The sequence below is a fragment of the Ovis canadensis genome, chromosome 6, assembly GCF_042477335.2.
Source record: "Ovis canadensis isolate MfBH-ARS-UI-01 breed Bighorn chromosome 6, ARS-UI_OviCan_v2, whole genome shotgun sequence".
Taxonomy (NCBI): Eukaryota; Metazoa; Chordata; class Mammalia; order Artiodactyla; family Bovidae; genus Ovis; species Ovis canadensis.
Window position 1 is genome coordinate 38,139,509 of NC_091250.1, and position 27,042 is coordinate 38,166,550.

At 40.8% G+C, this 27,042-nt stretch overlaps 1 protein-coding gene across 3 annotated transcripts in view; it reads left to right on the top strand.

Annotated features, from left to right (window-relative positions):
* The window catches only part of MANBA (mannosidase beta), a 120,910-nt gene that overhangs the window by 62,896 nt on the left and 30,972 nt on the right, over positions 1-27,042 (top strand). For all 3 annotated transcript variants that reach the window (XM_069593606.1, XM_069593607.1, XM_069593608.1), the window contains 3 exons: positions 2,161-2,328; positions 20,475-20,693; positions 26,414-26,578. In XM_069593606.1, coding sequence (XP_069449707.1) covers positions 2,161-2,328; positions 20,475-20,693; positions 26,414-26,578 — 552 coding nt within the window. The remainder of the gene's footprint in view (positions 1-2,160; positions 2,329-20,474; positions 20,694-26,413; positions 26,579-27,042) is intronic.

The following is a 27,042-nucleotide window of genomic DNA, read 5'->3' on the forward strand; positions in this document are numbered from 1 at the left end:
ACTCTCTGGGAAGAAACTTTCTATGTCTGCAAGTCTAGGTTAGGTCATTTTCCCTTTGTGACATACATCACACTTGAAATTACTTGTTCAATGTTTTGTCACTCCATCAAGTTTGTAATCTCCCTGAGGCTTAGGGCAAGTTCCCCCATGACCCAGCTGTATTATTCATCCAATGTATAGGTGGATGATGAATGAATAACTTTTAAAATATTAATTGTAGTTATGTAGGTTATAAACATTTCAGTTTTATTTTTAATTTTCTTTCACACAATGAAAATATATCTAAGCGTTTTCAGTTCTTTTATGTATTATTAAAGAGAACTTTTTGTGCAGCGTTTATTAAAATTTTAAAGTAAAGCTCACCATAAAATTCTAGGTCAGTTTGAAGGGTGTGTGCAGCATAGAGTCACTGAAGTTTTTTGTCTCTTCAGTATTTGTATTTTCATCAGTACCAAAAGCATGCCTGTCACAGTTGGTCATAGCCCTCTTTTACCTGTATATGAAAAGTGAAAGTGAAAATTGCTCAATTGTGTCTGACTCTTTGTGACCCCATGGACTATTCAGTCCATGGTATTCTCCAGGCCAGAATACTGGAGTGGGTAGCCTTTCCCTTCTCCCAGGGATCTTCTCAACCCAGGGATCGAACCAGGTCTCTTGCATTTCAGGTGGATTCTTTACCAGCTGAGCCACCAGGGAAGCCCAAGAATACTGGAGTGGGTAGCCCATCCCTTCTCCAGCAATCTTTCTGACTCAGGAATTGAACCGGGGTCTCCTGCATTGCAGGCAGATTCTTTACTAACTGAGCTATCAGGGAAGCTACCTTATAAACAGTATTTCCAGAGGCAAACAGGGAAATACTGTTTATAAGATTAGTTTAGAAAAAACACAAACTTTCATTTTTTAAATGATATATATCGCTTTAAGGTATTCTTAATACATCTCTATTTCACATGCGGATTACTTAGCATATTGAGTGGAGACCACAGTGAGAACATCTTCTGAAACGCATCATGTAATCATCCATTCCAGTGCAAGAGAAGCTATGAATACCAATGAGGTTATATTGCTAAAACGTGTTCCAAAAGAATTTCTCTTGACCATTGACTCACTCTGTTGTTCTCAAAGAGATTTAATTGCCCTCTTCTGCTGGGCTTATTTTCCAGTGGGTCAGAAGAACTGAATCCTTTCACCTCTAGGAAGGGCTGGCCTACAGTGAGCCCAGATCATGAAGGGTTTTCAGATTCCTCAGTTTCTTTTTCTGTATTTAGATATATTCAGTGACTTAACCTTAGTTGATTTCTTAAGACATTGCTGTTCATCCACTAAGTCACGTCCAACACTTTGCAACCCCATGGACTGCAGCATGCCAGGCCTCCCTGTCCATCACCATCTCCCGGAGTTCACTCAGACTCATGTCCATCAAATCAGTGATGCCATCCAGCCATCTCATCCTCTGTCGTCCCCTTCTCCTCCTGCCCCCAATCCCTCCCAGCATCAGGGTCTTTTCCAGTGAGTCAGCTCTTCCCATCAAGTGGCTACAGTCTTAAGATATGACACAGTTTTCAGAGGACAGACTCTTGATGTCTTAATCTTTTTTCCTTTAGAATGTTCATGTCTTTGTAAATTCCAGCTTCTCTTGTGGGACTCACTTGCTTTGTAAAGCCCTCTCTGCCTGTCCTGATGGTTTTCTGATCTTGCTGCAGACTGTGTGGGACTTCGGTCCCTCTCTCAGCAGTAGTGCTTGTTCTGTCTTATTTGTTTCTTCCTCAAAAACCCCAACTTGCCTTTGAGAAACTAACCTCTGTAATGTAATGTCTCTTGCCCTTTGTATTTCTTAGAACCTTTTTGTGGTGAGTCAGATAATCATGAGTTGATTTATTTTTCTCTTTTAGTAACAGGGATTATATTTTCATCAGTTTTTATAAAAGAGAAGAAGAACCGTATTTTATCAATGTTTATAAAATGCAGATAAAAAGAATGTCAGAGGTTTCTTAAAATGTCTTCCCACATGTAACATTACTGCTCATTTTCTGATGAGTTTTCTGACATGTAAAAATATACAGGCAGAAAGGCAATGGCTATAATTTTATGAATAATTATAACTCTGAGCCTTTTAATGTTGAGCATTTGAAAATTGTTTTATGTTTGCTTCAATTTTAGGTCCGGAGACTGAAATCTCATCCCTCCATCATCACGTGGAGTGGGAATAATGAAAATGAAGCGGCACTAATGATGGGTTGGTATGATACAAAGCCCGGCTACTTGCATACCTACATCAAGGACTACGTGACGCTGTACGTGAAAAACATCCGAACGATCGTCTTAGAAGTAAGTTCATGGACTTCCCTGGTGGTCCAATCATTAAGATTCCATGCTTCTAGTGCAGGGGCTGCATGTTGGATCCCTGGCCGGGGAGCTGAGATTCTATATGCCTCTCAGTGTGACCAAAAACAATTTTTAAAAAAGCAGTGGAGTCCCCAAACTCAGTGTAACACAGCTTAGTACATGTGTAGCACTCAATGAATCCTTCTGTGTCATCCCAGTAGGAACTGGGATATTGGGGAGAAAGAATCGATACAATGCTGTGCTCATGCTTGCCATGCCAGAAGTAATAAAATCTTCAAAGAAAAAAAAAGTTCAGACATAGCTCAGAGATACTGAGGATACTGTGGATTTGGTTCCCTATACCACAATAAAGAGAGTACTGCAGTAAACCTAGTCACATGAATTTTTGGTTTCCTAGTGCGTGTAAAAGTTATGTTCATACAGTGGTCTATGAAGTGTGTCATAGCATTATGTCTTAAGAATCAATGTACAGAACTTAATAAAACAATACTTTCTTGGTAAAAAATGGTAACAATCACCTGGGCCTTCAGCAAGCTCTAATTTCTTTGCAGGTGGAGGGTCTTGCCTTGATGTTGATGACTGCCAGCTAATCAGGATGGTGGTTGCTGAAGATTGTGTGATTGTGGCAGTTTTTGAAAATGAAACAATCAGGTTTCCCACATCAATTGATTTCTGCCTTTTAGGAATTGTTTTTCCACAGCACATAAGGCTGTTTGATAGCATTTTACCCACAAGTAAAACTTTCAAAATTGGAATCAATCCTCTGAAACTCTGCCATTGCTTTATCATCTAAGCTTATGTGATATTCTAAATCCTTTGTTATCATTTCAATTGTCTCTATAGCATCTTCACTAGGAGTAAGTTCCGTCTCAAGAAACCAACTTCTTTGCTCATCCATAGGAAGCAACTCCTTGTCCGCTTACGTTTTATCACAAGATTGAAGCCATTCCGTCACATCTTGAGGCTCCACTTCTAATTCTGATTCTCTTGCTATTTCCACCACATCTGCAGTTCCTTCCTCCACTGAAGTCTTGAACCCGAGTCTTTCATGAGGGCTGGAATCAACTTCCTCCAACTCTCATCGGAATGTTGACATTTTGACTTCTTCCCATGATTTGTATATGTTCTTTCATGTCATCTAGAATGATGAATCCTTCCCAGAAGGTTTTCAATTGAGCTTACCCAGATCTGTCTGAAGAATTTCTATCTCTAGCCTTACAAAGGGTATTTCCTAAATAAGAAGACTTGAAAGTCAAAATTACTTCTTGATCCATGGCTGCAGAATGGGTGTTGTATTAGCAGGCATGAAGACAACACTAATCTCATTGCACATCTCCATCAGAGCGCTTGGGTGGCCAGGTGTGTTGTCAGTGAGTAGGAATCTTTCTTTCCTGGCAGTAGGCCTCAACAGTGGGCTTAACATATTCAGGAAACCATGTTGTAAACAGATGTGCTATCATCCACACTTTGTTGTGCCGTTGATAGAGCACAGCATACAGTAGATTGAATGTCATCCTAAAGGGACCTCAGATTTTTGGAATGGTAAGTGAGCATTGTGTGTTTGTGTGTGAGCTCGCAAGTGTGTGCTCAATTGTGTCTGACCCTTTGTGACACTATGGACTGTAGCCCACCAGGCTCCTCTGTCCATGGAAACTTCCAGGCAAGAACGCTGGAGTGGGTTGCCATTTCCTACTCCAGGGGATCTTCCCAACTTGAGACTCTTGTGTCTCCTGCATTGGCAGGCAGATTCTTTACCACTGCACCACCCACTGGTTTCAACTTAAAGCCACCAAGTACAGTAGCTCCCAACAAAAGAGTCGTCTTGTCTCTTGAAGCTTTGAAGCCAGCATTAACTTCTGCTCTCTAGCTGTTAAAGTCTCAGATGGCATTTCCATCCAGTAGAAGGCTGTTTGATCTACCTTGAGCATTTGTTGTTTAATGTAGCCACTTTTAAAAATGATCTTAGCTAGATCTAGGTAACTTGCTGCAGCTTCTACATCAAGCACTTGTTGCCTCGCTTTGCGCTCTTATGTTATGGAAATGGCTCCTTTCCTAAAGTCTCACGAACCAACCTCTGCTGGCTTCAGGCTCTTCTGCAGCTTCCTCACCTCTCTCACTCTCAGCCTTCATAGAATTGAAGAGAATTAGGGCCCAGCTCTGGAATAGGCTTTGGCTTAAGAGAGTATGTGGCTGTTTTGATCTATCCAGAACTTCTCCATATCAGCAATAAGACTGTTTCATTTTCTTATCATTCATGTTTTCACTGAAGTAGCACTTTTAATTTTCTTCAAGTTTTCCTTTGCATTCACAGCTTGGCTGGTGAATAGAAGTGAATAGGCCTCAGGTGAAAGGGGCCTGACTTTTGGCCTGTCTTGCATTTTGACATGCCTTCCTCGCTAACTTGAATCATTTCTAGCTTTTGATTTCGGCATGTTCTCTTGATTTCACTTGAACACTTACTTGGCCTAATTTCAGTATTGTTGTGTCTTAGGGAACAGGGAGGCCTGAAGAGAATGGCTGGTTTCTTCAGTCCCTCGTGGGGGAATGGCTGGCCAGTGGAGAGTCAGAACACCCACAACACTTAAGGATTACGTTTGCCATCTTATGTGGGTGGGGTTCGTGGCGTCCCAAAACAATTACAGTAATAACATCAAAGATGACTGATTACAGATCACTATAACAAGCATAATAATAGTTTAAAAGTTGGAGTTATTGTATAAATTACCAAAAGGTGACACAGATACAAAATGGGCAGATGCTGTTGGGAAATGGCACCGATAGACTTGCTGGAGGCACAGTTGCCCCAAACCTTCAATTGTAGTAAAAATGGGGGGCCTGTCCTGCCTTTTTAAAAAATTTATACACTTAAATATCCCATTAGATTTGCTTTGCCACCGAAGGACTACCACAACAATTAGTAGATTAGCAATGGAAAATATAGAGAATCCCAATATTTGGTGGGAATGACAATTATAACACTGGCATGGATATTTCAAGACATTCAAAATCTGAGACATGATATTGGTTTTCTAAGATATAATTTCTGTAAGCCTAAGGTCCTTGACTACCTACATACAGTCTAAGAAGAAATCTTCCTGTGAGCTTTAAAAGGAAAAAAATAAGACATAGAATGATCACATGTAAGGTCACACAATTAACAAAACATCCATGATAATAATCAGGAAAATCTGAATGAAAGATGTGATAATAGAACTTTTCGATGGATAGGATTTTTGAAAGTAGAAGAAATGATGCATTTGGAAATCACTTTATGATAAAGTGATTTGGCAGATATATATACAATATATCCTCTACCACCCTGTGTAATTTTAAGTTGGATCATTGTTTAATTCACTTTAAATGTGATGTACTGATGCTTATACACTAGTATTAAGGGCATTATAATTCTTTGAATGATGTTTAATTTTCAAAATAGCAAAAGAAATTTTTTTGACATATAAGAATGCAATTACCCAGCATTTAATCTTCCCTTTTTTGTTGTCTAATAGGAGGACAAAGTAAAATCATAGAAAATAAAACCAAATGTTTGGAAACATTTAACAAATATTTGCAGTTTTATATTCCTATATCTACTGTGTACTTTAAGGTTTTAAGGCCCTCACTGAGTTTCATGACACTTTGAAATAGTAATGTTTGGTCACATATAGAGATTCATATCCAACCAAGTTTGCTTTGATACAGAGGCCTATAACCTGATGAATGTAGGATGATGGAATTTTTCTAGAGATTTCGAGAGGGCATGGGTTTTCTGACTTAATTTGTAGGTAGATAGAGGAAATGTCTATTTATTGGCTACATTATTAAAGTAGGCTAATGTATTCTGTGATAACACAACAACCCCAAATTTCCATGGCTCAGAACAATGAAACTCAGTTCTTCCATATGCTCCATGTCACTGGCAGAAAGGTTTTGCTTTTTATCACATAACATGAACTCGACTGTAGTTTTTAGTATATTTACAGTATTTGCAACTATCATCGCTATCTAAAATATACTGTATCTGTTAACACTGATTCCCGATTTCTGCTCCGCCTTCTCCCAGGCAAATGTTAATCTGCTTTCTTTCCCTATGGAGGTGCCTATCTGGATGTTTCGTATAAGTAAAGTCACACAATAGGTAGTCTTTTGTGGCTGGCTCCTTTCACTTAGCAAAATATTTTAGTTTCATCCATGTTGTAGCATGTATCAGTACTTCATTCCTTTTTTATTGTCAAATAGCATTTTATTATATGGGTATCCCATATTTGTTTATCCATTAGTTGATGGGCATTTGTCTTATTTCCACTTGTTGGATATTTTAAAAAATTTTATTGACGTATAGTGGTTTACAATGTTGTGTTGATTTCTTCCATGTATCAAGACAACTCAGTTATATCTATAATATTTATGACTTTTCATATTCTCTTCCATGTGGATTGTCATAGGGTCTTGAATATAGTTCCCAGGTTATGCAGTAGGACATTATTGTTTATCCATCCTATATATAATAGTTTGCTAATCTCAAACTCCTGTTCCTTTCCTCTCCTACCTCCCCTCCCACCTGGCAACCACAAGTCTACTCTCTATATCTGTGAGTCTGTTTCTGTTTCATAGATACATCCATTTGTATTTTAGATTCCACATACTCGTGATATAATGATATTTGTCTCTCTCTTTCTGACTTATTCCATTTAGTATGATAACCTCTAGGTTCCTAGTAAAAATGGTGTGCCTGTCATGCTTTTTTTTTTAATTGTTTACTCATTATTGGCTGTGCTGGGTCTTTGCTCTGAGGGCTTTCTCTAGTTGTGGAAAGTGGGGGCCACTCTTCCTTGGGGTGCACAGGTTTCTCAGTGTGGTGGCTTCTTTTGTTGCTGAGCACATGATCTAGGGCATGTGGGCTCAGTAGTTGTGACCCTCAGGCTCTAGACCACAGGCTTAGTACTTGTGGTGCACAGGCTTAGTTGCTCCGAGGTAGGTAAGATCTTCCCAGATCAGGGATGAAACCCATGTCCCTCACACTGGCAGACAGGCGCTCCACCACTGAGCCATCAGGGAAACACTGTCATGCTTTGTAATGAAGTAGAATTTTAAGAATCTATTTTAAAAACGCAAGAGTTTGAATATTGATATGTATTTTTCTGTACTTTTTTTTTTTAGTGCAGCCTAGTAATGCTGCAACATATGAAAGGATTCATGAATTGACTTCTTTGAGAATTAACCCGTCTGTGAAACTTACCACATGTACACCAATATTGCACTTTGAATCACAGGCTGTCATGAACTCTTTGGAGCCTATTCATGGATCCCCAAAGCTGAGAATGTCTGTATTAGATGACTTAATTGACACACTGCTTCTTTCCCTCCCCCCGCCTTTTAGTTCTTTAAGATACTAATATACTGACTGTGCATGTGCGAAGTTACCTCAGTCATGTCCAACTCTTTGGGACCCTGTGGACTGTAGCCCACCAGGCTCCTCTGTCCATGGGATTCTCTAGGCAAGAGTACTGGAGTGGGTTGCCATGCCCTCCTCCAGGGGATCTTCCCGACCCAGGGATCAAAGCTGCATCTCTTATGTCTCCTGCATTAACAGGCAGTTTCTTTACCAATAGTGCCACCTGGGAAGCCCCAATATAGTGACTACTGAGAATTAATTTTCTAATGATAAGCTAGTCATAAGTCAAGCTCTATTTAGTTATAACACCTTGTTCTTTTTCCCTGCTGAATTTGATTTGCTAAGATTTTGGTAGGATTTTAAATTTTATATTCCCAAGTAAAATTGGTCCCTGATAGCTCAGTGAGTAAAGAATCTGCCTGCAATGCAGGAGACACAAGAGATGCAGGTTCAATCCCTGGGTCAGGAAGATGCACTGGAGAAGGAAATGGCAACCCACTCCAGTATTCTTGCCTGGAAAACTGCATGGTCAGAGGAGCCTGGAAGTTTACAGTCCAAGGGGTCACGAAGAGTCAGACACAACTGAGCAATTAAACTACCACCTGTTGCCCAGGAGTAGAATTGGGTTAACTCATTCCTAGAGCAGCCAAATTTGTTTTTCAAAATTGAATCAAGTAGATGAGGTTCACAAAGAAAGACGAGGAGACTGTAGTAATAGGAGAATGGATGTTGGGTCTCATAACATTTATATTCAGTATTAAAAATGTTATCTAAACATAATTATTCAGTTCCATTCAGTCGCTCAGTCATGTCCGACTCTTTGCAACCTCATGAGCTGCAGCACGCCAGGCCTCCCTGTCCAACACCAACTGCTGGAGTCCATCCAAACTCATGTCCATTGAGCCGGTGATGCCATCCAGCCATCTCATCCTCTGTCGTCCCCTTCTCCTCCTGCCCCCAATCCCTCCCAGCATCAGGGTCTTTTCCAATGAGTCAACTCTTCTCATGAGGTGGCCAAAATATTGGAATTTCAGCTTTAGCATCATACCTTCCTATGAACACCCAGGGCTGACTCCTTCAGAATGGACTGGTTGGATCTCCTTGCAGTCCAAGGGACTCTCAAGACTCTTTTCCAACACCACAGTTCAAAAGCATCAATTCTTTGGTGCTCAGCTTTCTTTATAGTCCAACTCTCACATCCATACATGACCACTGGAAAAACCATAGCCTTGATTAGCTGGACCTTTGTTGGCAAAGTAATGTCTCCGCTTTTCAACATGCTATCTAGGTTGGTCATAACTTTTCTTCCAAGAAGTAAGCATCTTTTAATTTCATGGCTAGCTCTGGTAATTTTCTGGCGGAGTCTTTAGGGTTTTCTATGTAGAGGATCATGTCATCTCCAAACAGTGAGAGTTTTACTTCTTTTCCAATCTGGATTCCTTTTATTTCTTTCTCTTCTCTGATTGCTGTGGCTAAAACTTGAAAATCTATGTTGAATAGTAGTGGTGAGAGTGGGCATCCTTGTCTTGTTCCTGACTTCTATGACCTACTTCTATGCCTACTTCTTGGAGGATTTTTATCATAAATGGATGTTGAATTTTGTCAAAGGCTTTCTCTGCATCTATTGAGATAATAATGTGGTTTTTATCTTTCAGTTTGTTAATGTGGTGTGTCACACTGATTGATTTGCAAATATTGAAGAATCCTTGCATCCCTGGGATAAAGCCCACTTGGTCATGATGTATGATCTTTTTAATATGTTGTTGGATTCTGTTTGCTGAAATTTTGTTAAGGACTTTTTCATCTATGTTCATCAGTGATATTGGCCTATAGTTTTCTTTTTTTGTGGCATCTTTGTCCGGTTTTGGTATTAGGGTGATGGTGGCCTCATAGAATGAGTTTGGAAGTTTACCTTCCTCTGCAATTTTCTGGAAGAGTTTGAGTAGGATAGGTCTTAGCTCTTCTCTAAACTTTTGGTAGAATTCAGCTGTGAAGCCATCTGGTCCTGGGCTTTTGTTTGTTGGAAGATTTCTGATACAGTTTCAATTTCCATGCTTGGAGTCCATCTGTTAAGATTTTCTATTTCTTCCTGGTTCAGTTTTGGAAAGTTATACTTTTCTAAGAATTTGTCCATTTCTTCCAAGTTGTCCATTTTATTGGCATATAGTTACTAATAGTAGTCTCTTAGGATCCTTTGTATTTCTGTGTTGTCTGTTGTGATTTCTCCATTTTCCTTTCTAATTTTGTTGATTTGATTCTTCTCCCTTTTTTTCTTGATGAATCTGCCTAATGGTTTATCTATTTTATTTATCTTCTCAAAGAACCAGCTTTTAGTTTTTGATTTTTGCTATGGTCTCCTTTGTTTCTTTTGCATTTATTTCTGCCATAATTTTTATGATTTCTTTTCCTTCTACTAACCCTGGGGTTCTTCATTTCTTCCTTTTCTAGTTGCTTTAGGTATAGAGTTAGGTTATTTATTTGATTTTTCTCCTGTTTCTTGAGGTATGCTTGTACTGCTATGAACCTTCCCCTTAGCACTGCTTTTACTGAATCCCATAGGTTTTGGGTTGTTGTGTTTTCATTTTCATTTGTTTCTATGCATATTTTAATTTCTTCTGTGATTTGTTGGTTATTCAAGTGTGTTGTTTAGCCTCCATATGTTTGTATTTTTAATAGTTTTTTTTCCTGTAGTTGACATCTAATCTTATTGCATTGTGATCAGAAAATATGCTTGAGATGATTTCAAATTTTTAATTTACCAAGGCTAGATTTATGGTCCAGGATGTGATCTAACCTGGAGAAGGTTCCGTGTGCACTTGAGAAAAAGGTGAAATTAATTGTTTTGGGGTGAAATGTCCTATAGATATCAATTAGGTCTAACTGGTCCATTGTATCATTTAAAGTTTGTGTTTCCTTGCTAATTTTCTGTTTGGTTGATCTATCCATAGGTGTGAATGGGGTATTAAAGTCTCCCACAATTATTGTGTTACTATTAATTTCCCCATTCATACTTGTTAGCATTTGTCTTACATATTGTGGTGCTCCTATGTTGGGTGCATATATATTTATAATTGTTGTATCTTCTTCTTGGATTGATCCTTTGATCATTATGTAGTGTCCTTCTTTGTCTCTTTTCATGGCCTTTATTTCAAAGTCTATTTTATCTGATATGAGTATTGTTACTGCTGCTTTCTTTTGGTCTCCATTTGCATGAAATATCTTCTTCCAGCCCTTCACTTTCAGTCTGTATGTGTCCCTTGTTTTGAGGTGGGTCTCTTGTAGACAGCATCTATAGGGGTCTTGTTTTTGTATCCGTTCAGCCAGTCTTTGTCTTTTGGTTGTGGCGTTCAACCCATTTATATTTAACGTAATTATTGATTTAAGGTAATTATTGAAAAGTTTGATCCCATTGCCATTTACTTTGTTGTTTTGAGTTCGAGTTTATAAACCTTTTCTGTGTTTCCTGTCTAGAAAGGATCCTTTAGCATTTGTTGGAGAGCTGGTTTGGTGGTGCTGAATTCTCTCAGCTTTTGCTTGTCTGTAAAGCTTTTGATTTCTTCTTCATATTTGAATGAGATCCTTGCTGGGTACAGTAATCTGGGCTGTAGGTTATTTTCTTTCATCACTTTAAGTATGTCTTGCCATTCCCTCCTGGCCTGAAGAGTTTCTATTGAAAGATCAGCTGTTATCCTTATGGGAATCCCCTTGTGTGTTATTTGTTGTTTTTCCCTTGCTGCTTTTAATATTTGTTCGTTGTGTTTGATCTTTGTTAATTTGATTAATATGTGTCTTGGGGTGTTTCGCCTAGGGTTTATCCTGTTTGGGACTCTCTGGGTTTCTTGGACTTGGGTGATTATTTGCTTCCCCATTTTAGGGAAGTTTTCAACTATTATCTCCTCAAGTATTTTCTCATGGTCTTTCTTTTTGTCTTCTTCTTCTGGGACTCCTATAATTTGAATGTTGGGGCGTTTAACATTGTCCCAGAGGTCTCTGACCTAGTCCTCATTTCTTTTAATTCTTTTTTCTTTTTTTCCTCTCTGCTTCATTTATTTCTACCATTCTATCTTCCACATCACTTATCCTATCTTCTGCCTCAGTTATTATACTGTTGGTTCCCTCCAGAGTGCTTTTGATCTCAGTTATTGCATTATTCATTATATATTGACTCTTTTTTATTTCTTCTAGGTCCTTGTTAAACTTTTCTTGCATCTTCTCAATCCTTGTCTCCAGACTATTTATCTATAACTCCATTTTGTTTTCAAGATTTTGGATCATTTTTACTATCACTATTCTGAATTCCTTTTCAGGTAGACTCCCTATCTCCTCCTCTTTTGTTTGGTGTGGTGGACTTTTATCATGTTCCTTTACCTACTGAATATTTCTCTGCCTTTTCATCTTGTTTATATTGCTGTGTTTGGGGTGGCCTTTCTGTATGCTGGAATTTTGTGGTTCCTCTTTATTGTGGCGTTTCTTCCCTGTGGATGGGGTTGGACAAGTGGCTTGTCAAGATTTCCTGGTTAGGGAAGCTTGTGTCGATGTTCTGGTGGGTGGAGCTGGATCTCTTCTCTCTGGAGTGCAATGAAGTGTCCAGTAGTGAGTTCTGAGGTGTCTGTGGGTTTGTTGTGACTTTTGGCTACCTGTATTTTAATACTCAGGGTTATGTTCCTGTGTTATTGGAGAATTAGCTTGGTATGTCTTGCTCTGCAACTTGTTGGCTCTTGGGTGGAGCTTGGTTTCAGTGTAGATATGGAGGCTTTTGGCTGAGTTCTTGTCAATTAGTGTTCCTTGGAGGCAGGAGTTCTCTGGTGTTCTCAAGTTTTGGATTTAAGCCTTATGCCTCTGGTTTACAGTCTTCTGCTTACAGTAGCCTCAAGAATTCTCCATCAGCACCAATGATAAAACATCTAGGTTAATCGTGAAAAGATTCTCCATAATGAGGGACACCCAGAGAGGTTCACAGAGTTACATGGAGAAGAGAAGAGGGAGGAGGGAAATAGAGGTGACCAGGAGGAGACAAGGGGGATTCAAAAGGGGAGAGAGCAACCTAGTCAGTAATCAATTCCCTATTTGCTCTCCACAGTCTGGAACACTCAGAGAGGTTCACGGAGTTACACAGAGAAGAGAAGAGGGAAGAAGGAGATAAAGGTGACCAGGAGGAGAGGAGGGGGAGTCACAAGGAGAGAGACCAGTCTAGCCAGTAATCAGTTTCCTAGGTGTTCTCCATGTTCTGGAACACCCAAAGAGATTCACAGAGTTAAGCAGAGAAGAGAAGTGGAGGGAGGAGATAGACGTGACCTGGGGGAGAAAAAGGAGAGTCAAAAGGGGAGAGAGCAATCAAGCCAATAATCACACTCCTAAGTAAAAATAGGTACTGAAGATTGGATTCTTAAAGGTACAAAATTGATAACAAATACCAAAAAGCAAAGATTAAAAACCTAGAGTAGAGGTTAGACTCTAAAAAATACAATATTAAAAAAAATTGCAAAAATTATAAAATATATATATATATATGAAATTTGCTTTAGAAATAGAGTCCTTTTATTTTCAAGATAATGGAACGGACTTTTGGACTCAGAGGGAGAGGGAGAGGGTGGGATGATTTGGGAGAATGGGAATTCTAACATGTATACTATCATGTAAGAATTGAATCGCCAGTCCATGTCTGACATAGGGTGCAGCCTGCTTGGGGCTGGTGCATGGGGATGACCCAGAGAGATGTTGTGGGGAGGGAGGTGGGAGGGGGGGTCATGTTTGGGAACGCATGTAAGAATTAAAGATTTTAAAATTTAAAAAATTAAAAATAAAATAAAATATAAAAAATAAAAAAAAATAAAAATGAAAATTAAAGGAGTGATAAAGAACTTAAAAAAATTTTTTTTAATGATAATGGTAAAATATATCTAGGAATTTCTCTGGAGCTGTTGAGGGCAGTGTGGGGTCAGTTCAGTTTCAGACAGTTCCTTGTTCTAGCTTATACTTGTTCTCAAGGTCTATAGGCCTCTTCCAATGTAGTCAATGCTAACTACAGGGTTTTAATCTCTTGCACCTGTCATTTCCAAAGCAGTTCTCTCTTCTTTGTTTATTTTGACTTCCTCTGTTTGCAAGTCTCTTCAGTGTCTAATTTCCGCCCCAACACAAGGATGCAAAGGTGGTCATTTATTTAGGCTCACTTGTTCAACTGTGCTGCGGGGAGGGAGGAACACTGCAAACAAATATCACTGGCGTGTGTAGGGAGTGCTCATAGTGTCTGGGCCATACTGGGTTTGCCCCCGCTCATGGCGTGTGTGTTTTCCTGGTCTACACTGCTCAGGCTCCAGGTTGCTCAGCAGGGGAACTTCCTAAAGTGGGCCGTGAGTTGTGTGCACTTCCCTGGTTTAAGCCGCTCAGGTTCAGGTTCTTGGGTACTCCACAAAGGCACAGACTCAGTTGGGCCTGCGTTTTGTGCCCTTCCCAGGTCTGAGCAGCTCAGGAGATCAGTGCTTGGTGATCACACAGTCCCCAGGTGGGCGGTGCATCTAATCACCTCCCCCATCCCAGCCTCTTGGGCTTCCTGGGTGCGCAGTGGGAGCGCTGTCTCGGGTGTGCGGTGTGTCTCCTCTGGGGAGCTGATCTATGGCTGCACCCCCTCTGGCGGATGTCAACCGTCCAGGATCCCAGGAAGACTTGGGTAGCAACTGGGAGCCTGCTCACAGTAGAGGATGCCCTCTCTGGGGCCGATTTGCCCCTTGCCCTCCGGCTCTGGCTGTCGCCCACCTGCCTCCCTGCCTCCCTGCCTCCCGTGGGGGATGGGCTGGTCCGCGGCGGCTAGCTCTCCTCTGGTATTCGCTCAGTCCTTTGTTCTGTGAGTGGCAGTGCCTTAGGTTAGAGCTTTTTGCAGGAAAGTTCTCTCTCTCTCTCTCTCTCTCTCTCTCTCACTTTCTTTTTTTTTTTTCCGTCTCTCTCTGGCTATCTGGGTTGCTATCTCACCTTAGCTCCCTCAGATTGTCCTCAGGGCATTCAGGCCCAGTCCTCTAAGCAATGCAGACAGCACCTCCCAGTTCAGGCTCCACTTGCTGGTGGCGGATGCGAGCGTCTGGACTACTTCTCCACTGGGAGTTGTGGTTAGGTGCATAATCTGTGGGTTTTATTTATTTATTTATTTTTCCTTCCGGTTATATTGCCCTCTGATATTCCAAAACTCCCCACAGACCTGCCAGTGAGATGGTTTCCTGGTGTTTGGAAACTTCTCCTATTTTACGACTCCCTCCCTGGGATGGGTGTCCATCCCTAACTCTTTTGTGTCTCTTTTTCTCTTTTATATTTTGCCCTACAACTTTTTGAAGACAATGGGCTTCCTTTCTGGGTGCCTGGTGTCCTCCACCAGCATTCAGAAGTTGTTTCATGGAATTTTCTCAGCATTCAAATGATCTTTCGATGAATTTGTGGGGGAGAAAGTGGTCTCCCCGTCCTATTCGTCTGCTGTCTTAGGACCGCCCCCTCAGCCTACTCTTTAAAAAGAGGGCAGTCAGCATGTCTGTTTTGGTCCTTGCTGAACTTCCAGTATATCACAAAAACTGCATGCCTGGTGCATGGTAAATGCTCAGCAGAGATTTGATGCGTTCAGACTTGACATTGCCATAGATTCTCTCTTTCTTGCTGAAAACAGCCTGACTCACAGTAAACATTTGAGAGAGACTTGCTAAGTGAATGATTCTTCTCACTGAAATAGGAGGTCAGTTCATTAGGTGAGACAATAATTAAAACATTTGGAGCTCTAGACACTGGATTAAATAATTAAATCCTGGCTGCTATAACAAACTGCAGCATTTTAGTGGGTTATGTAATAAAAGATTCTTTTTTACTCAGTAACACTGAAGAATGGCTGTTTCTAATGGGCAGGCAGCTCTCCTGTTTTTCAAGACCCAGACTCCTTCCATCACCATCTCCTAGGCGTTTGCCTGTGAACTGGGGAAGAGAATGAGAATGTAGTCTCACAGACTTCAAATAGGTTAGGAAGCCACTTCCTACAGTTCAGTTGCTCAGTTGTGTCTGACACTTTGCGACCCCATGAGTCGCAGCATGCCAGGCCTCCCTGTCCATCACCAACTCCCGGAGTTCACCCAAACTCATGTCCATCAAATCAGTGATGCCATCCAGCCATCTCATCCTCTGTCGTCCCCTTCTCCTCCTGCTCCCAATCCCTCCCAGCATCAGGGTCTTTTCCAATGAGTCAACTCTTCGCATGAGGTGGCCAAAGTATTGGAGTTTCAGCTTTAGCATCATTCCTTCCAATGAACACCCAGGATTGATCTCCTTTAGGATGGACTGGTTGGATCTCCTTGAAGTCCAAGGGACTCTCAAGAGTCTTCTCCAACACCACAGGTCAAAACCATCAATTCTTCAGCACTCACTTTCTTCACAGTCCAACTCTTGCATCCATATATGACTACTGGAAAAACCATAGCCTTGACTAGATAGACCTTTGTTGGCAAAGTAATGTCTCTGCTTTTTACTATGCTGTCTAGGTTGGTTGTAATTTTCCTTCCAAAGAATAAGCATCTTTTAATTTCATGGCTGCAATCACCATCTGCAGTGATTTTGGAGCCCCCCAAAATAAAGGCTGACACTGTTTCCACTGTTTCCCCATCTATTTCCCATGAAGTGATGGGACCAGATGCCATGAACTTAGTTTTCTGAATGTTGAGTTTTAAGCCAACTTTCTCACTCTCCTCTTTCACTTTCATCAAGAGGCTTTTGAGTTCCTCTTCACTTTCTGCCATAAGGGTGGTGTCATCTGCATATCTGAAGTTATTGATATTTTTCCTGGCAATCTTGATTCCAGCTTGTGCTTCTGCAGCCCAACGTTTCTCATGATGTACTCTGCATATAAGTTAAATAAGCAGGGTGACAATATACAGCCTTGACGTACTCCCTTTCCTATTTGGAACCAGTCTGTTGTTCCATGTCCAGTTGTAACTGTTGCTTCCTGACCTGCATACAGATTTCTCAAGAGGCAGGTCAGGTGGTCTGGTATTCCCATCTCTTTCAGAATTTTCCACAGTTGATTGTGATCCACACAGTCAAAGGCTTTGGCATAGTCAATAAAGCAGAAATAAGATGTTTTTCTGGAACTCGCTTGCTTTTTCCATGATCCAGCAGATGTTGGCAATTTGATCTCTGGTTCCTCTGCCTTTTCTAAAACCAGCTTGAACATCTGGAAGTTCATGATTCATGTACTGCTGAAGCCTGGCTTGGAGAATTTTGAGCATTACTTTACTAGCATGTGAGATGAGTGCAATTGTGCGGTAGTTTGAGCATTCTTTGGCATTGCCTTTCTTTGGGATTGGAATGGAAACTGACCTTTTCCAGTCCTGTGGCCACTGCTGAGTTTTCCAAATTTGCTGGCATATTGAGTGCAGCACTCTCACAGCATCATCTTTCAGGATTTGAAACAGCTCCACTGGAATTCCATCACCTCCACTAGCTTTGTTCGTAGTGATGCTTTCTAAGGCCCACTTGACTTCACATTCCAGGATGTCTGGTTCTAGGTGAGTGATCACACCATTGTGATTATCTTGGTCGTGAAGCTCTTTTTTGTACAGATCTTCTGTGTATTCTTGCCACCTCTTCTTAATATCTTTATCTTCTCTTAGGTCCATACCATTTCTGTCCTTTATCAAGCCCATCTTTGCATGACATGTTCCCTTGGTATCTCTAATTTTCTTGAAGAGATCTCTAGTCTTTCCCATTGTTTATTATTTTTCCTCTATTTCTTTGCATTGATCGCTGAGGAAGGCTTTCTTATCTCTCCTTGCTATTCTTTGGAACTCTGCATTCAGATGCTTATGTCTTTCCTTTTCTCCTTTGCTTTTTGCTTCTTTTCTTTTCACAGCTATTTGTAAGGTCTCCCCAGACAGCCATTTTGCTTTTTTGCATTTCTTTTCCATGGGGATGGTCTTGATCCCTGTCTCCTGTAGTGTCACGAACCTCCATCCATAGTTCATCAGGCACTCTGTCTATCAGATCTAGTCCCTTAAATCTATTTCTCACTTCCACTGTACAATCATAAGGGATTTGATTTAGGTCATACCTGAATGGTCTAGTGGTTTTCCCTACTTTCTTCAATTTAAGTCTGAATTTGGCAATAAGGAGTTCATGATTGGAGCCACAGTCAGCTTCCCGTCTTGTTTTTGCTGACTGTATAGAGCTTCTCATTCTTTGGCTGCAAAGAATATAATCAATCTGATTTCGGTGTTGACCATCTGGTGATGTCCATGTATAGAGTCTTCTCTTGTGTTGTTGGAAGAGGGTGTTTGCTATGACCAGTGCATTCTCTTGGCAAAACTCTGTTAGCCTTTGCCCTGCTTCATTCTGTACTCCAAGGCCAAATTTGCCTGTTACTGTAGGTGTTTCTTGACTTCCTACTTTTGCATTCCGGTCCCCTATAGTGAAAAGGACGTCTTTTTTGGGTGTTAGTTCTAAAAGGTCTTCTTCATAAAACCACTCAACTTCAGCTTCTTCAGCGTTACTGGTTGGGGCATAGACTTGGGTAACTGTGATATTGAATGGTTTGCCTTGGAGACGAACAGAGATTATTCTGTCGTTTTTGAGATGGCATCCAAGTACTGCATTTCGGACTCTTTTGTTGACCATGATGGCCACTCCATTTCTTCTGAGGGATTCCTGGCCACAGTAGTAGACATAATGGTCATCTGAGTTAAATTCACCCATCCAGTCCATTTTAGTTCACTGATTCCTAGAATGTCAACGTTCACTCTTGCCGTTTCCTGTTTGACCACTTCCAATTTGCCTTGATTCATGGACCTGACATTCCAGGTTCCTATGCAATATTGCTCTTTCCAGCATCGGACCTTGCTTCTATCACCAGTCACATCCACAGCTGGGTATTGTTTTTGCTTTGGCTCCATCCCTTCATTCTTTCTGGAGTTATTTCTCCAGTGATCTCCAGTAGCATATTTGGCACCTACTGATCTGGGGAGTTCCTCTTTCAGTATCCTATCATTTTACCTTTTCATACTGTTCATGGGGTTCTCAAGTCAAGAATACTTCTCTAGTGGACCACATTCTGTCAGACCTCTCCACCATGACCCGCCCATCCGGGGTGGCCCCACAGGGCATGGCTTAGTTTCATTGAGTTAGATAAGGCATTAGTCCATGTGGTCAGATTGGCTAGTTTTCTGTGATTATGGATTCAGTGATATGGTTTCTGTGATTATGCTTTCTGCCCTCTGAAGCTCTCTCGCAGCACCTACCGTCTTACTTGGGTTTCTCTTATCTTGGACGTGGGGTATCTCCTCAGGGCCGCCCCTCCTGACCTTGAACGTGGAGTAGCTCCTGTCGGCCCTCCTGCCCCTGCGCAGCCACTGCTCCTTGGATGTAGGGTAGCTCCTCTCGGCCACAGCCCCGACCTCGGGCGTGGGGTAGCTCCTCTAGGCTGCTCCTGTGCCGTCACAATTTCCTACAGGCAGCTCCAAATTACAGAAGTGGAAACATGGATTTCAGTGGACCCTTCGCCATCTTTTCCACGCATTTCCTTTTTTTTTTTTTTTTTTTACCATTTTACAATAGCCGGATGACGGAAGTACTATTTATTATCCCCATTTTACAGATAGGACAACTGAGGCTTAGACCTGTCCCCAAACAATATGATTCTAATCTGAGATTTAAACTCATGCTCCTCTGATTCCGTATTCCATTCTACACTTAATTATAGCCAAAAGGCTAGGAAGCAATCGATAGCCCATTCTAAACCATTAGACCTTTGCTTCTCAAGTGGAAGTGATTTTGTTCCCAAGATACAGGAGAACACTTGGCAATGTCTGTAGAATTTTTAGGGGGAAGTGGGGGTTAGGTATTTCTGGTGTCTAGTAGGTAGAGGTCAGGTATGCTGCTCAACATCTTAGAGTGTATTGATATAAAACCTCCCCCACTCACAGCATACACACACAAAACAAAAACTTATTAGGCTCAAAATGTCACTAGTGCCAGAATTCTGTACCAGACTGTATACTACCCATGATGGGGAAGGTCAGGTATAGGTAAGACATGATTGGAAAAGATTAGGAACAGCTGCTGTGAGGTATAAGCTATAATTCATTATGAAACGGAGAAGGCAATGGCACCCCACTCCAGTACTCTTGCCTGGAAACTCCCATGGACGGAGGAGCTTGGTAGGCTGCAGTCCATGGGTCGCTAAGGATCGGACACGACTCAGCAACTTCACTTTCACTTTCATGCATTGGAGAAGGAAATGGCAACCCACTCCAGTGTTCTTGCCTGGAGAATCCCAAGGATGGGGGAACCTGGTGGGCTGCTGTCTATGCGGTCGCACAGAGTCGGACACGACTGAAGCAAGCGACTTGGCAGCAGCAGCAGTATTATGAAAGGTTATGAAGGGGGACTTCCTTGGTGTCCAGTGGTTAAGACTGAGCTCGAGGGAGGCTCGGATTCAATGCTTGATCAGAGAATTAGAGCCTGAATACCACAACTAAGATTCTGTGCAGCTAAATTGAAACAAAAGAGAGATATGGAGGATTGGCACAGAGCAGAAATGTGCTGGTGGCTGTCAAATGCAAAAGAATGTAGGTGGCTCCATCATTTTTCCATTAGCTACTTGGCTAAAGGACAACAACTTGGCATCTCGGGGACCTGATAATACTTTTAAAGAAGTAAGTGATCTGCACTTTACTGGGTTAAAATATTGTCTTTTAAACCATTTTATTTCTGAATTCAGGGAGACCAGACTCGTCCTTTTATCGTATCCAGTCCTACAAATGGGGCGAAAACCACTGCAGAAGGTTGGCTCTCTCCAAACCCCTATGACCTGAATTATGGGGACGTACATTTTTATGATTATATGAGTGACTGCTGGGATTGGAGAACTTTCCCCAAAGCTCGATTTGTATCTGAGTATGGATATCAGTCCTGGCCTTCCTTCAGTACGTTAGAAAAGGTAAGCCATCTTTGATTTCCCAGGGATTCAGAAGTGTAGACTATGGGCATATGCCACTTCGTCACCATGGTTCAGAAAGTCAAATGAAGTCTACTTCTTGTTTAAACAGAAGTTTAGGAAGAAGATAATAGAAAAGTTATCCTTAACTTTTGGGGCACTAAACTGTTATAGTCATCATTTTGTAGATTATAACTTTTTCATATTGCTTTTATTTACATTCTTTCGAGAGCATTTAAAAATTTAACGGGAAGCCAGTGATTACTTAAGCCTTATTTGTTATGTGAAATATGCAAAAATTACTTTCACTTACTACTTTCTATGTGTCCTACAACTGTTTTTATTATCTATGGATACTCAGAACTGGATAGTTTGCTATAGTAAGAGAAATGAGTAAGTAAGCCTTTGTCTGATGTTATTATGTTGTAGCATTCCTTTTTTTTTTTCCAACGACAGAAAATTTTTTTATATTTAAAAACAAAATCAACCGCCTCCCAAAGAACCCACCAAGAAACAAAAAATCAGATTAAATAAAAAAGTTACAGTGAATACACCCAGCAAACATCTGAATGTGAAACTGAATACTGTGTCTGTTAATGCAGCACAAACCTCAAACAACATACAAGTGTTCTGGGGGTGTGGAAGGAGGCCCAAGTTCAAGCTCTGTGGGGCTTGGGGAGACAAGATACGATGAGAGGGGAAATCAATTTTTCTTAATTCTGTCCATATAAATATATTTATAAAGACCAAAAAAGAAAAGGGAGCTTGGAATGGTAAGGGAAATAGGAGAATGGGGGAGTATGGGACCCTCCCCTATGAATCCAAAATATGAATTAATGTCATGGTGCAAGAAGAGATAAAAAATGATAGAAGAGGATAGGAAAGAGGGGGAAGCAGACATGGGCCAACCAGGGAAAAGGAGGGACCCTTGGCAGGGGAGTGGGAAAAAGTCCAGTGCTGGTGTGTCTGTTTCCATCTTCATCCCCACTGCCTTAGGCTCCAGTTCAGTGTCTGTCTGTGGACTTTATCTTACTTTCTGCCTCTGTCTGTGGTCTGACAGGGCCCCTCGACCCCCTCCACCTTGCCCCGACCACTGCCATGATGGTCCCTTCTCTTTTCCATTTATTGGGATCTGGCTTGCTCTAGGATCCTCAGGTCATAGTTCTTTTTGGCCACTTAAGTTTGTTGAAGTGAAGGGAGGCATTCTGAGCCGCCAGGGGCCTGGGGAACACAGCCACAATGCTGTACAAGGCAGTGAGGTCTGGGTGGCAGCTATTCTCAGCAGTCCCACCATTGTCCCCCCCCCCACCCCCCCATGGTAATATAAGTTTCCATGTTTGAAATAGTTGGAATTCCATCACCTCCACTAGCTTTATTTCTAGTGATGCTTCCTAAGGCCCATTTGATTTCTCGCTCCAAGATGTCTGTCTCTAGGTGAGTCATCACACCATTGTGGTTATCTGGGTCATTAAGATCTTCTTTATATACTTCTTCTGTGTATTCTTGCCGTCTCTTCTTAATATTTTCTGCTTCTGTTAGGTCCATACCATTTCTGTCCTTTATTGTGCCCGTCTTTGCATGAAAAAACTTGATGCTGTGAAAGTGCTGCACTCAATATGTCAGCAAATTTGAAAAACTCAGTAGTGGTCACAGGACTGGAAAAGGTCAGTTTTCATTACAATCTCAAAGAAGGGCAATGCCAAACAATGTTCAAACTACCACCCAATTACACTCATTTCACACTCTAGCGAAGTAATGCTCAAAATTCTCCAAGCCAGGCTTCCACAGTATGCGAACCGTGAACTTCCAGATGTTCAAGCTGGATTTAGCAAAGGCAGAGGAACCAGAGATCAAATTGCCAACATACACTGAATCATCGAAAAAGCAAGAGAATTCCAGAAAAACATCTACTTCTGCTTTATTGACTACACCAAAGCCTTTGTGTGGATCACAGTGGACTGTGAAAAATTCTGAAAGAGAACCTGCCTCCTGAAAAACCTGTATGCAGGTCAAGAAGTAACAGCTAGAACTGGACATGAAACAACAGACTGGTTCCAAATCGGGAAAGGAGTACGTCAAGGCTGTATATTGTCATCCTGCCTATTTAGCTTATATATAGAGTACATCATGAGAAATGCCAGGCTGGATGAAGCACAAGGTGGAATCAAGATTGCCAGGAGAAATATCAGTAACTTCAGATATGCAGATGATACCACTCTTATGGCAGAAAGTGAAGAACTAAAGAGCCTCTTGATGAAAGTGAAAGAGAAGAGTGGAAAAGTTGGCTTAAAACTCAACATTCAGAAAACTAAGATCATGGCATCAGGTCGCATCAATTTATGGCAAATAGATGGGGAAACAATGGAAACAGTGAGAGACTTTATTTTGGGGGGCTCCAAAATCACTGCAAATTAAAAGATGCTTGCTCCTTGGAAGAAAAACTATGACCAACCTAGACAGCATATGAAAAAGCAAAGATGTTACTCTGCCAACAAAAGTCTGTCTAGTCAAAGCTATGGTTTTTCCATTAGTTATGTATGCACATGAGAGTTGGACTATAAAGGAAGCTGAGCACCGAAGAATTGAGGCTTTTGAACTGTGGTGTTGGAGAAGACTCTTTTTTAAAAAAAATTAAATTTATTTATCTTAATTGGAGGCTAATTACTTTACATTATTGTATTGGTTTTGCCATACATCAACATGAATCTGCCATGGGTGAGAGTCCCTTGGACTGCAAGGAGATCAGATCAGATCGGTTCAGTCGCTCAGTCATGTCCAGTCTTTGCGACCCCATGGACTGCAGCACACCAGGCTTCCCTGTCCATTACCAACTCCCGGAGCTTACTTAAACTCATGTCCTTTGAGTCGATGATGCCATCCAACCATCTCATCTTCTGTCCTCAAATCAGTCAATCCTAAAGGAAATCAGTCCTGAATATTCATTGGAAGGACTGATGCTGAAGATCCAATACTTTGGCCACCTGATGCAAAGAACTGACTCACTGGAAAAGACCCTGATGCTGGGAAATATTGAAGGCAGAAGGAGAAGGGGATGACAGAGGATGAGATGGTTGGATGGCATCACTAACTCGATGGGCATGAGTCTGAGCAAGCTCTGGGAGTTGGTGATGGACCGGGAAGCCTGCTGTGCTGCAGTCCATGGGTTTGCAAAGAGTTGGCCATGGCTGAGCGACTGAACTGAACTTGCATGAAATGTTCCCTTGGTATCTCCAATTTTCTTGAAGAGCTCTCTAGTCTTTTCCAGTCTATTTTTTCCTCTGTTTGTTTGCATTGATCACTTAGGAAAGCTATCTTATCTCTCCTCACTGTTCTTTGGAACTCTACATTCAGATGGAGGTATCTTTCCTTTTCTCCTTTGCCTTTCACTTTTCTTTTCTCAGCTATTTGTAAGGCCTCCTCAGACAACCATTTTACCTTTTTGCATTTCTTTTTCTTGGGGATGGTTTTGATCATGGCCTCCTGTACAGTGTTACGAACCTCCAACCATAGTTCTTCAGGCACTCTATCAGATCTAATCCTGGGTTTTGTAATGAACTGATCAGCATTTGTATATTAGAACTTCTATACTTGTATATTACCTTGAACAGATCATTCATTCTTTTTGAATTTCAATGTTCTCATCTGTAAATTGGGGTTAATGGTAGTAGATACTTCAAGGAGTGTTTGTTTTTTGTGTGTGCGCACATTCAGATTTGCATGCGTGCTGTGTGATTGTGTGTAAACACTAAATCAATACACTGAAACACAGCACAGTTCTTGATACATAGTGATGAGCTCTTAAAATGTAAGCTCTTGTTACTATTCATACAGTCAACGCTAGCCATATGGTTTAAATGAAAGTTGGAGCTAGACTACACTAACTAACTAGCTTTGGATCTTGGGCAAGTAACTTAATCTTTCTGTGCCTGGTTTTCTCATTCTGTAAAACAGGGTGATAATAGTACTTACTCATAGGGTTGTTATGATTAAGTGAGTTAATATTTTGAAAGCAGTTAGAGGCGTATCTGACACTTTTGCCCTAGATGTAGACCCTGAATATACATTAGAATCACTCTCAGATGTTTTTCTTTGGTTTGTTTCGTTTTTAAAAAACTAACGCCTGGCCTATACCCCCCTGTCCCAAACTTGGATTCACTTGTTCTAAGGTGTTGGGTGAGCTTTTCTTTCCTTATTTTAACTCTCCTAGGGTTCTGATGTGCAGCTAGAATTGAGAACCGCTACTCTGGATATTCACTGAATAAGTAACTGCTTATCCACCATGTGCTCAGAACTTTAGAATATCAGTCAGATAGATCGATCAGTCCTCCAGGCAGTATTCCCCACCTCCATCCCAGTGGAGCCTTGAGATGAAGGCAGCCTCTGGAAGAGGCAGAGGCACCGTGCTAGGCTGAGCCCGGATTCCTGACCCACAGAAACTGAGGCAGTAAAGGCTTGTTTTCTGGCTGTAGCATCGTTACAGATAAAATTTACAAGAATTTCAAAGCATAGCCACCAGAAGGTAGAAAGCTTCCCACATAACAGATCCGATTTATGATTATGGAATATATTCAGATTATTAGCAGTCAAAGGGATGAAAGGCCTGGAGAAATTTCCGACTTTGAAAAGGAGGAAGTATAAAAAGAAGGAAAAGCTACTGCTGGTAAAGCCTTGTGCATCTCAGATGTGTACAGGATGACTGTAAATGCTAATACCGCTGTCTCAAATAAGTAATAGGAGTGATGAGTGTTCTCTAAACTGCCTGGTGGTAACACTTTCCAAAAATTAATTCAATTTGGAAAAACACCCTCCTTAAAGTATGGCCAGTGTACATTGCATGTATTTTGGTATAAATAAATTCCTAAAGAATAGCTATTTCCTTTTCAAGTGGATTGGTCTGTGCATTGCATGATCACTGGGAATCATAAGTCATCTGATGAATGGGGATTATTAAGTGTTCTAAATTTCAGGGTGTCTTCAGGGTGGAGCAGAACATGTTTTTTCAGTCTCTGTATAGCTTGGGTTAAAATTAAGTTCTGATATTTTCAGGTGTAGCCACCAGTTGTCTTACATCTTTGTCACATGCTAACAGTTCATTAAATCACAGGCCTAGAAGCCAGAACTATTGCTTTTTTTTTCCGTAAAAGGTACATTACTAATGTGTGGTATTTGTTTTTGTCTTTTTACTTGATCTGATGATAGCTTCTCAAAGGAAAAGAAAGATTCTATAAGTTAAAAAAAAAGTTTTATTATTAGGGGAAAAAAGTATCATTGTTTGGTTTGTATCTTCAACTATATCAAAATTAAATGTGTATGTATCAAATAATATATTTAGTGAGAAACAAATGAGTATATGCTGAGCAATTATCATCTTACTGGTGATATTTTATTATTGTTAAAGAATTGACAGTTTTAAAAGAATGTTATTTTCAGTTTATTATTCAGTTTTGACAGTTTCTATGCTTTGATGAGATGACATTTTAAAATGTACATAAAGAATATTAAAAAAAAACCCCAAACGTTTTGATGAGAGAAGCCTTTTGATAGAAATACCAAATAGAATAGGGCTACTCTTGCACTAATAACAAATATGATGCCTAAAATGTGAGGTTGGTCCCAGAGCTCTTTTCCAGTGTGTATCATTTTCAAGTTTGCCAGGAATTTGGAAAAGGGTAGTTTCACTCCTCTAACTTCCCAGTTTGAATCTCTTATTCTTTACTCGAAAGGTTTCCTCAGAAGAGGACTGGTCTTATGAAAGCAGCTTTGCACTTCATCGGCAACATTTGATTAATGGTAACAGTGAAATGCTTCAGCAGATTGAACTTCACTTCAAGCTCCCAAACAGTGCAGATCAACTACGCAGGTTCAAAGACACTCTTTATCTTACTCAGGTAAGCCATTTTCATTCTGGGCTTCAACAGCTACCTGCACTTAACGTAAGAGATCCTGTAGAGTTTGTAGGCCTTTTGTGATTAAAAATATTCAGGGTTTTTCATCTTGCTGATTTAAAAAAAAAATTATCTTCTTCAAAATAGAGATATGATGACAGGTAAAACCTGAAATAGTAAAAATTTTGGCATTTGTCTTTTTTACAAGAACAGCTCACAGAATTCTATAACAAATTATGTATTCAAGTATTCCCTAGTCCAAGATTACTATCAAGGTTCCATAATTAAGTCTAAAGTACTCCGGTATTCTCGCCTGGAGAATCCCAGGGACGGGGGAGCCTGGTGGGCTGCCGTCTATGGGGTCGCACAGAGTCGGACACGACTGAAGCAACTTAGCAGCAGCAGCAGCAGCAGTTGCCAAGGATAAAATGGGAAAATGGAACACAGGAGAGACCAAAAACAGACTC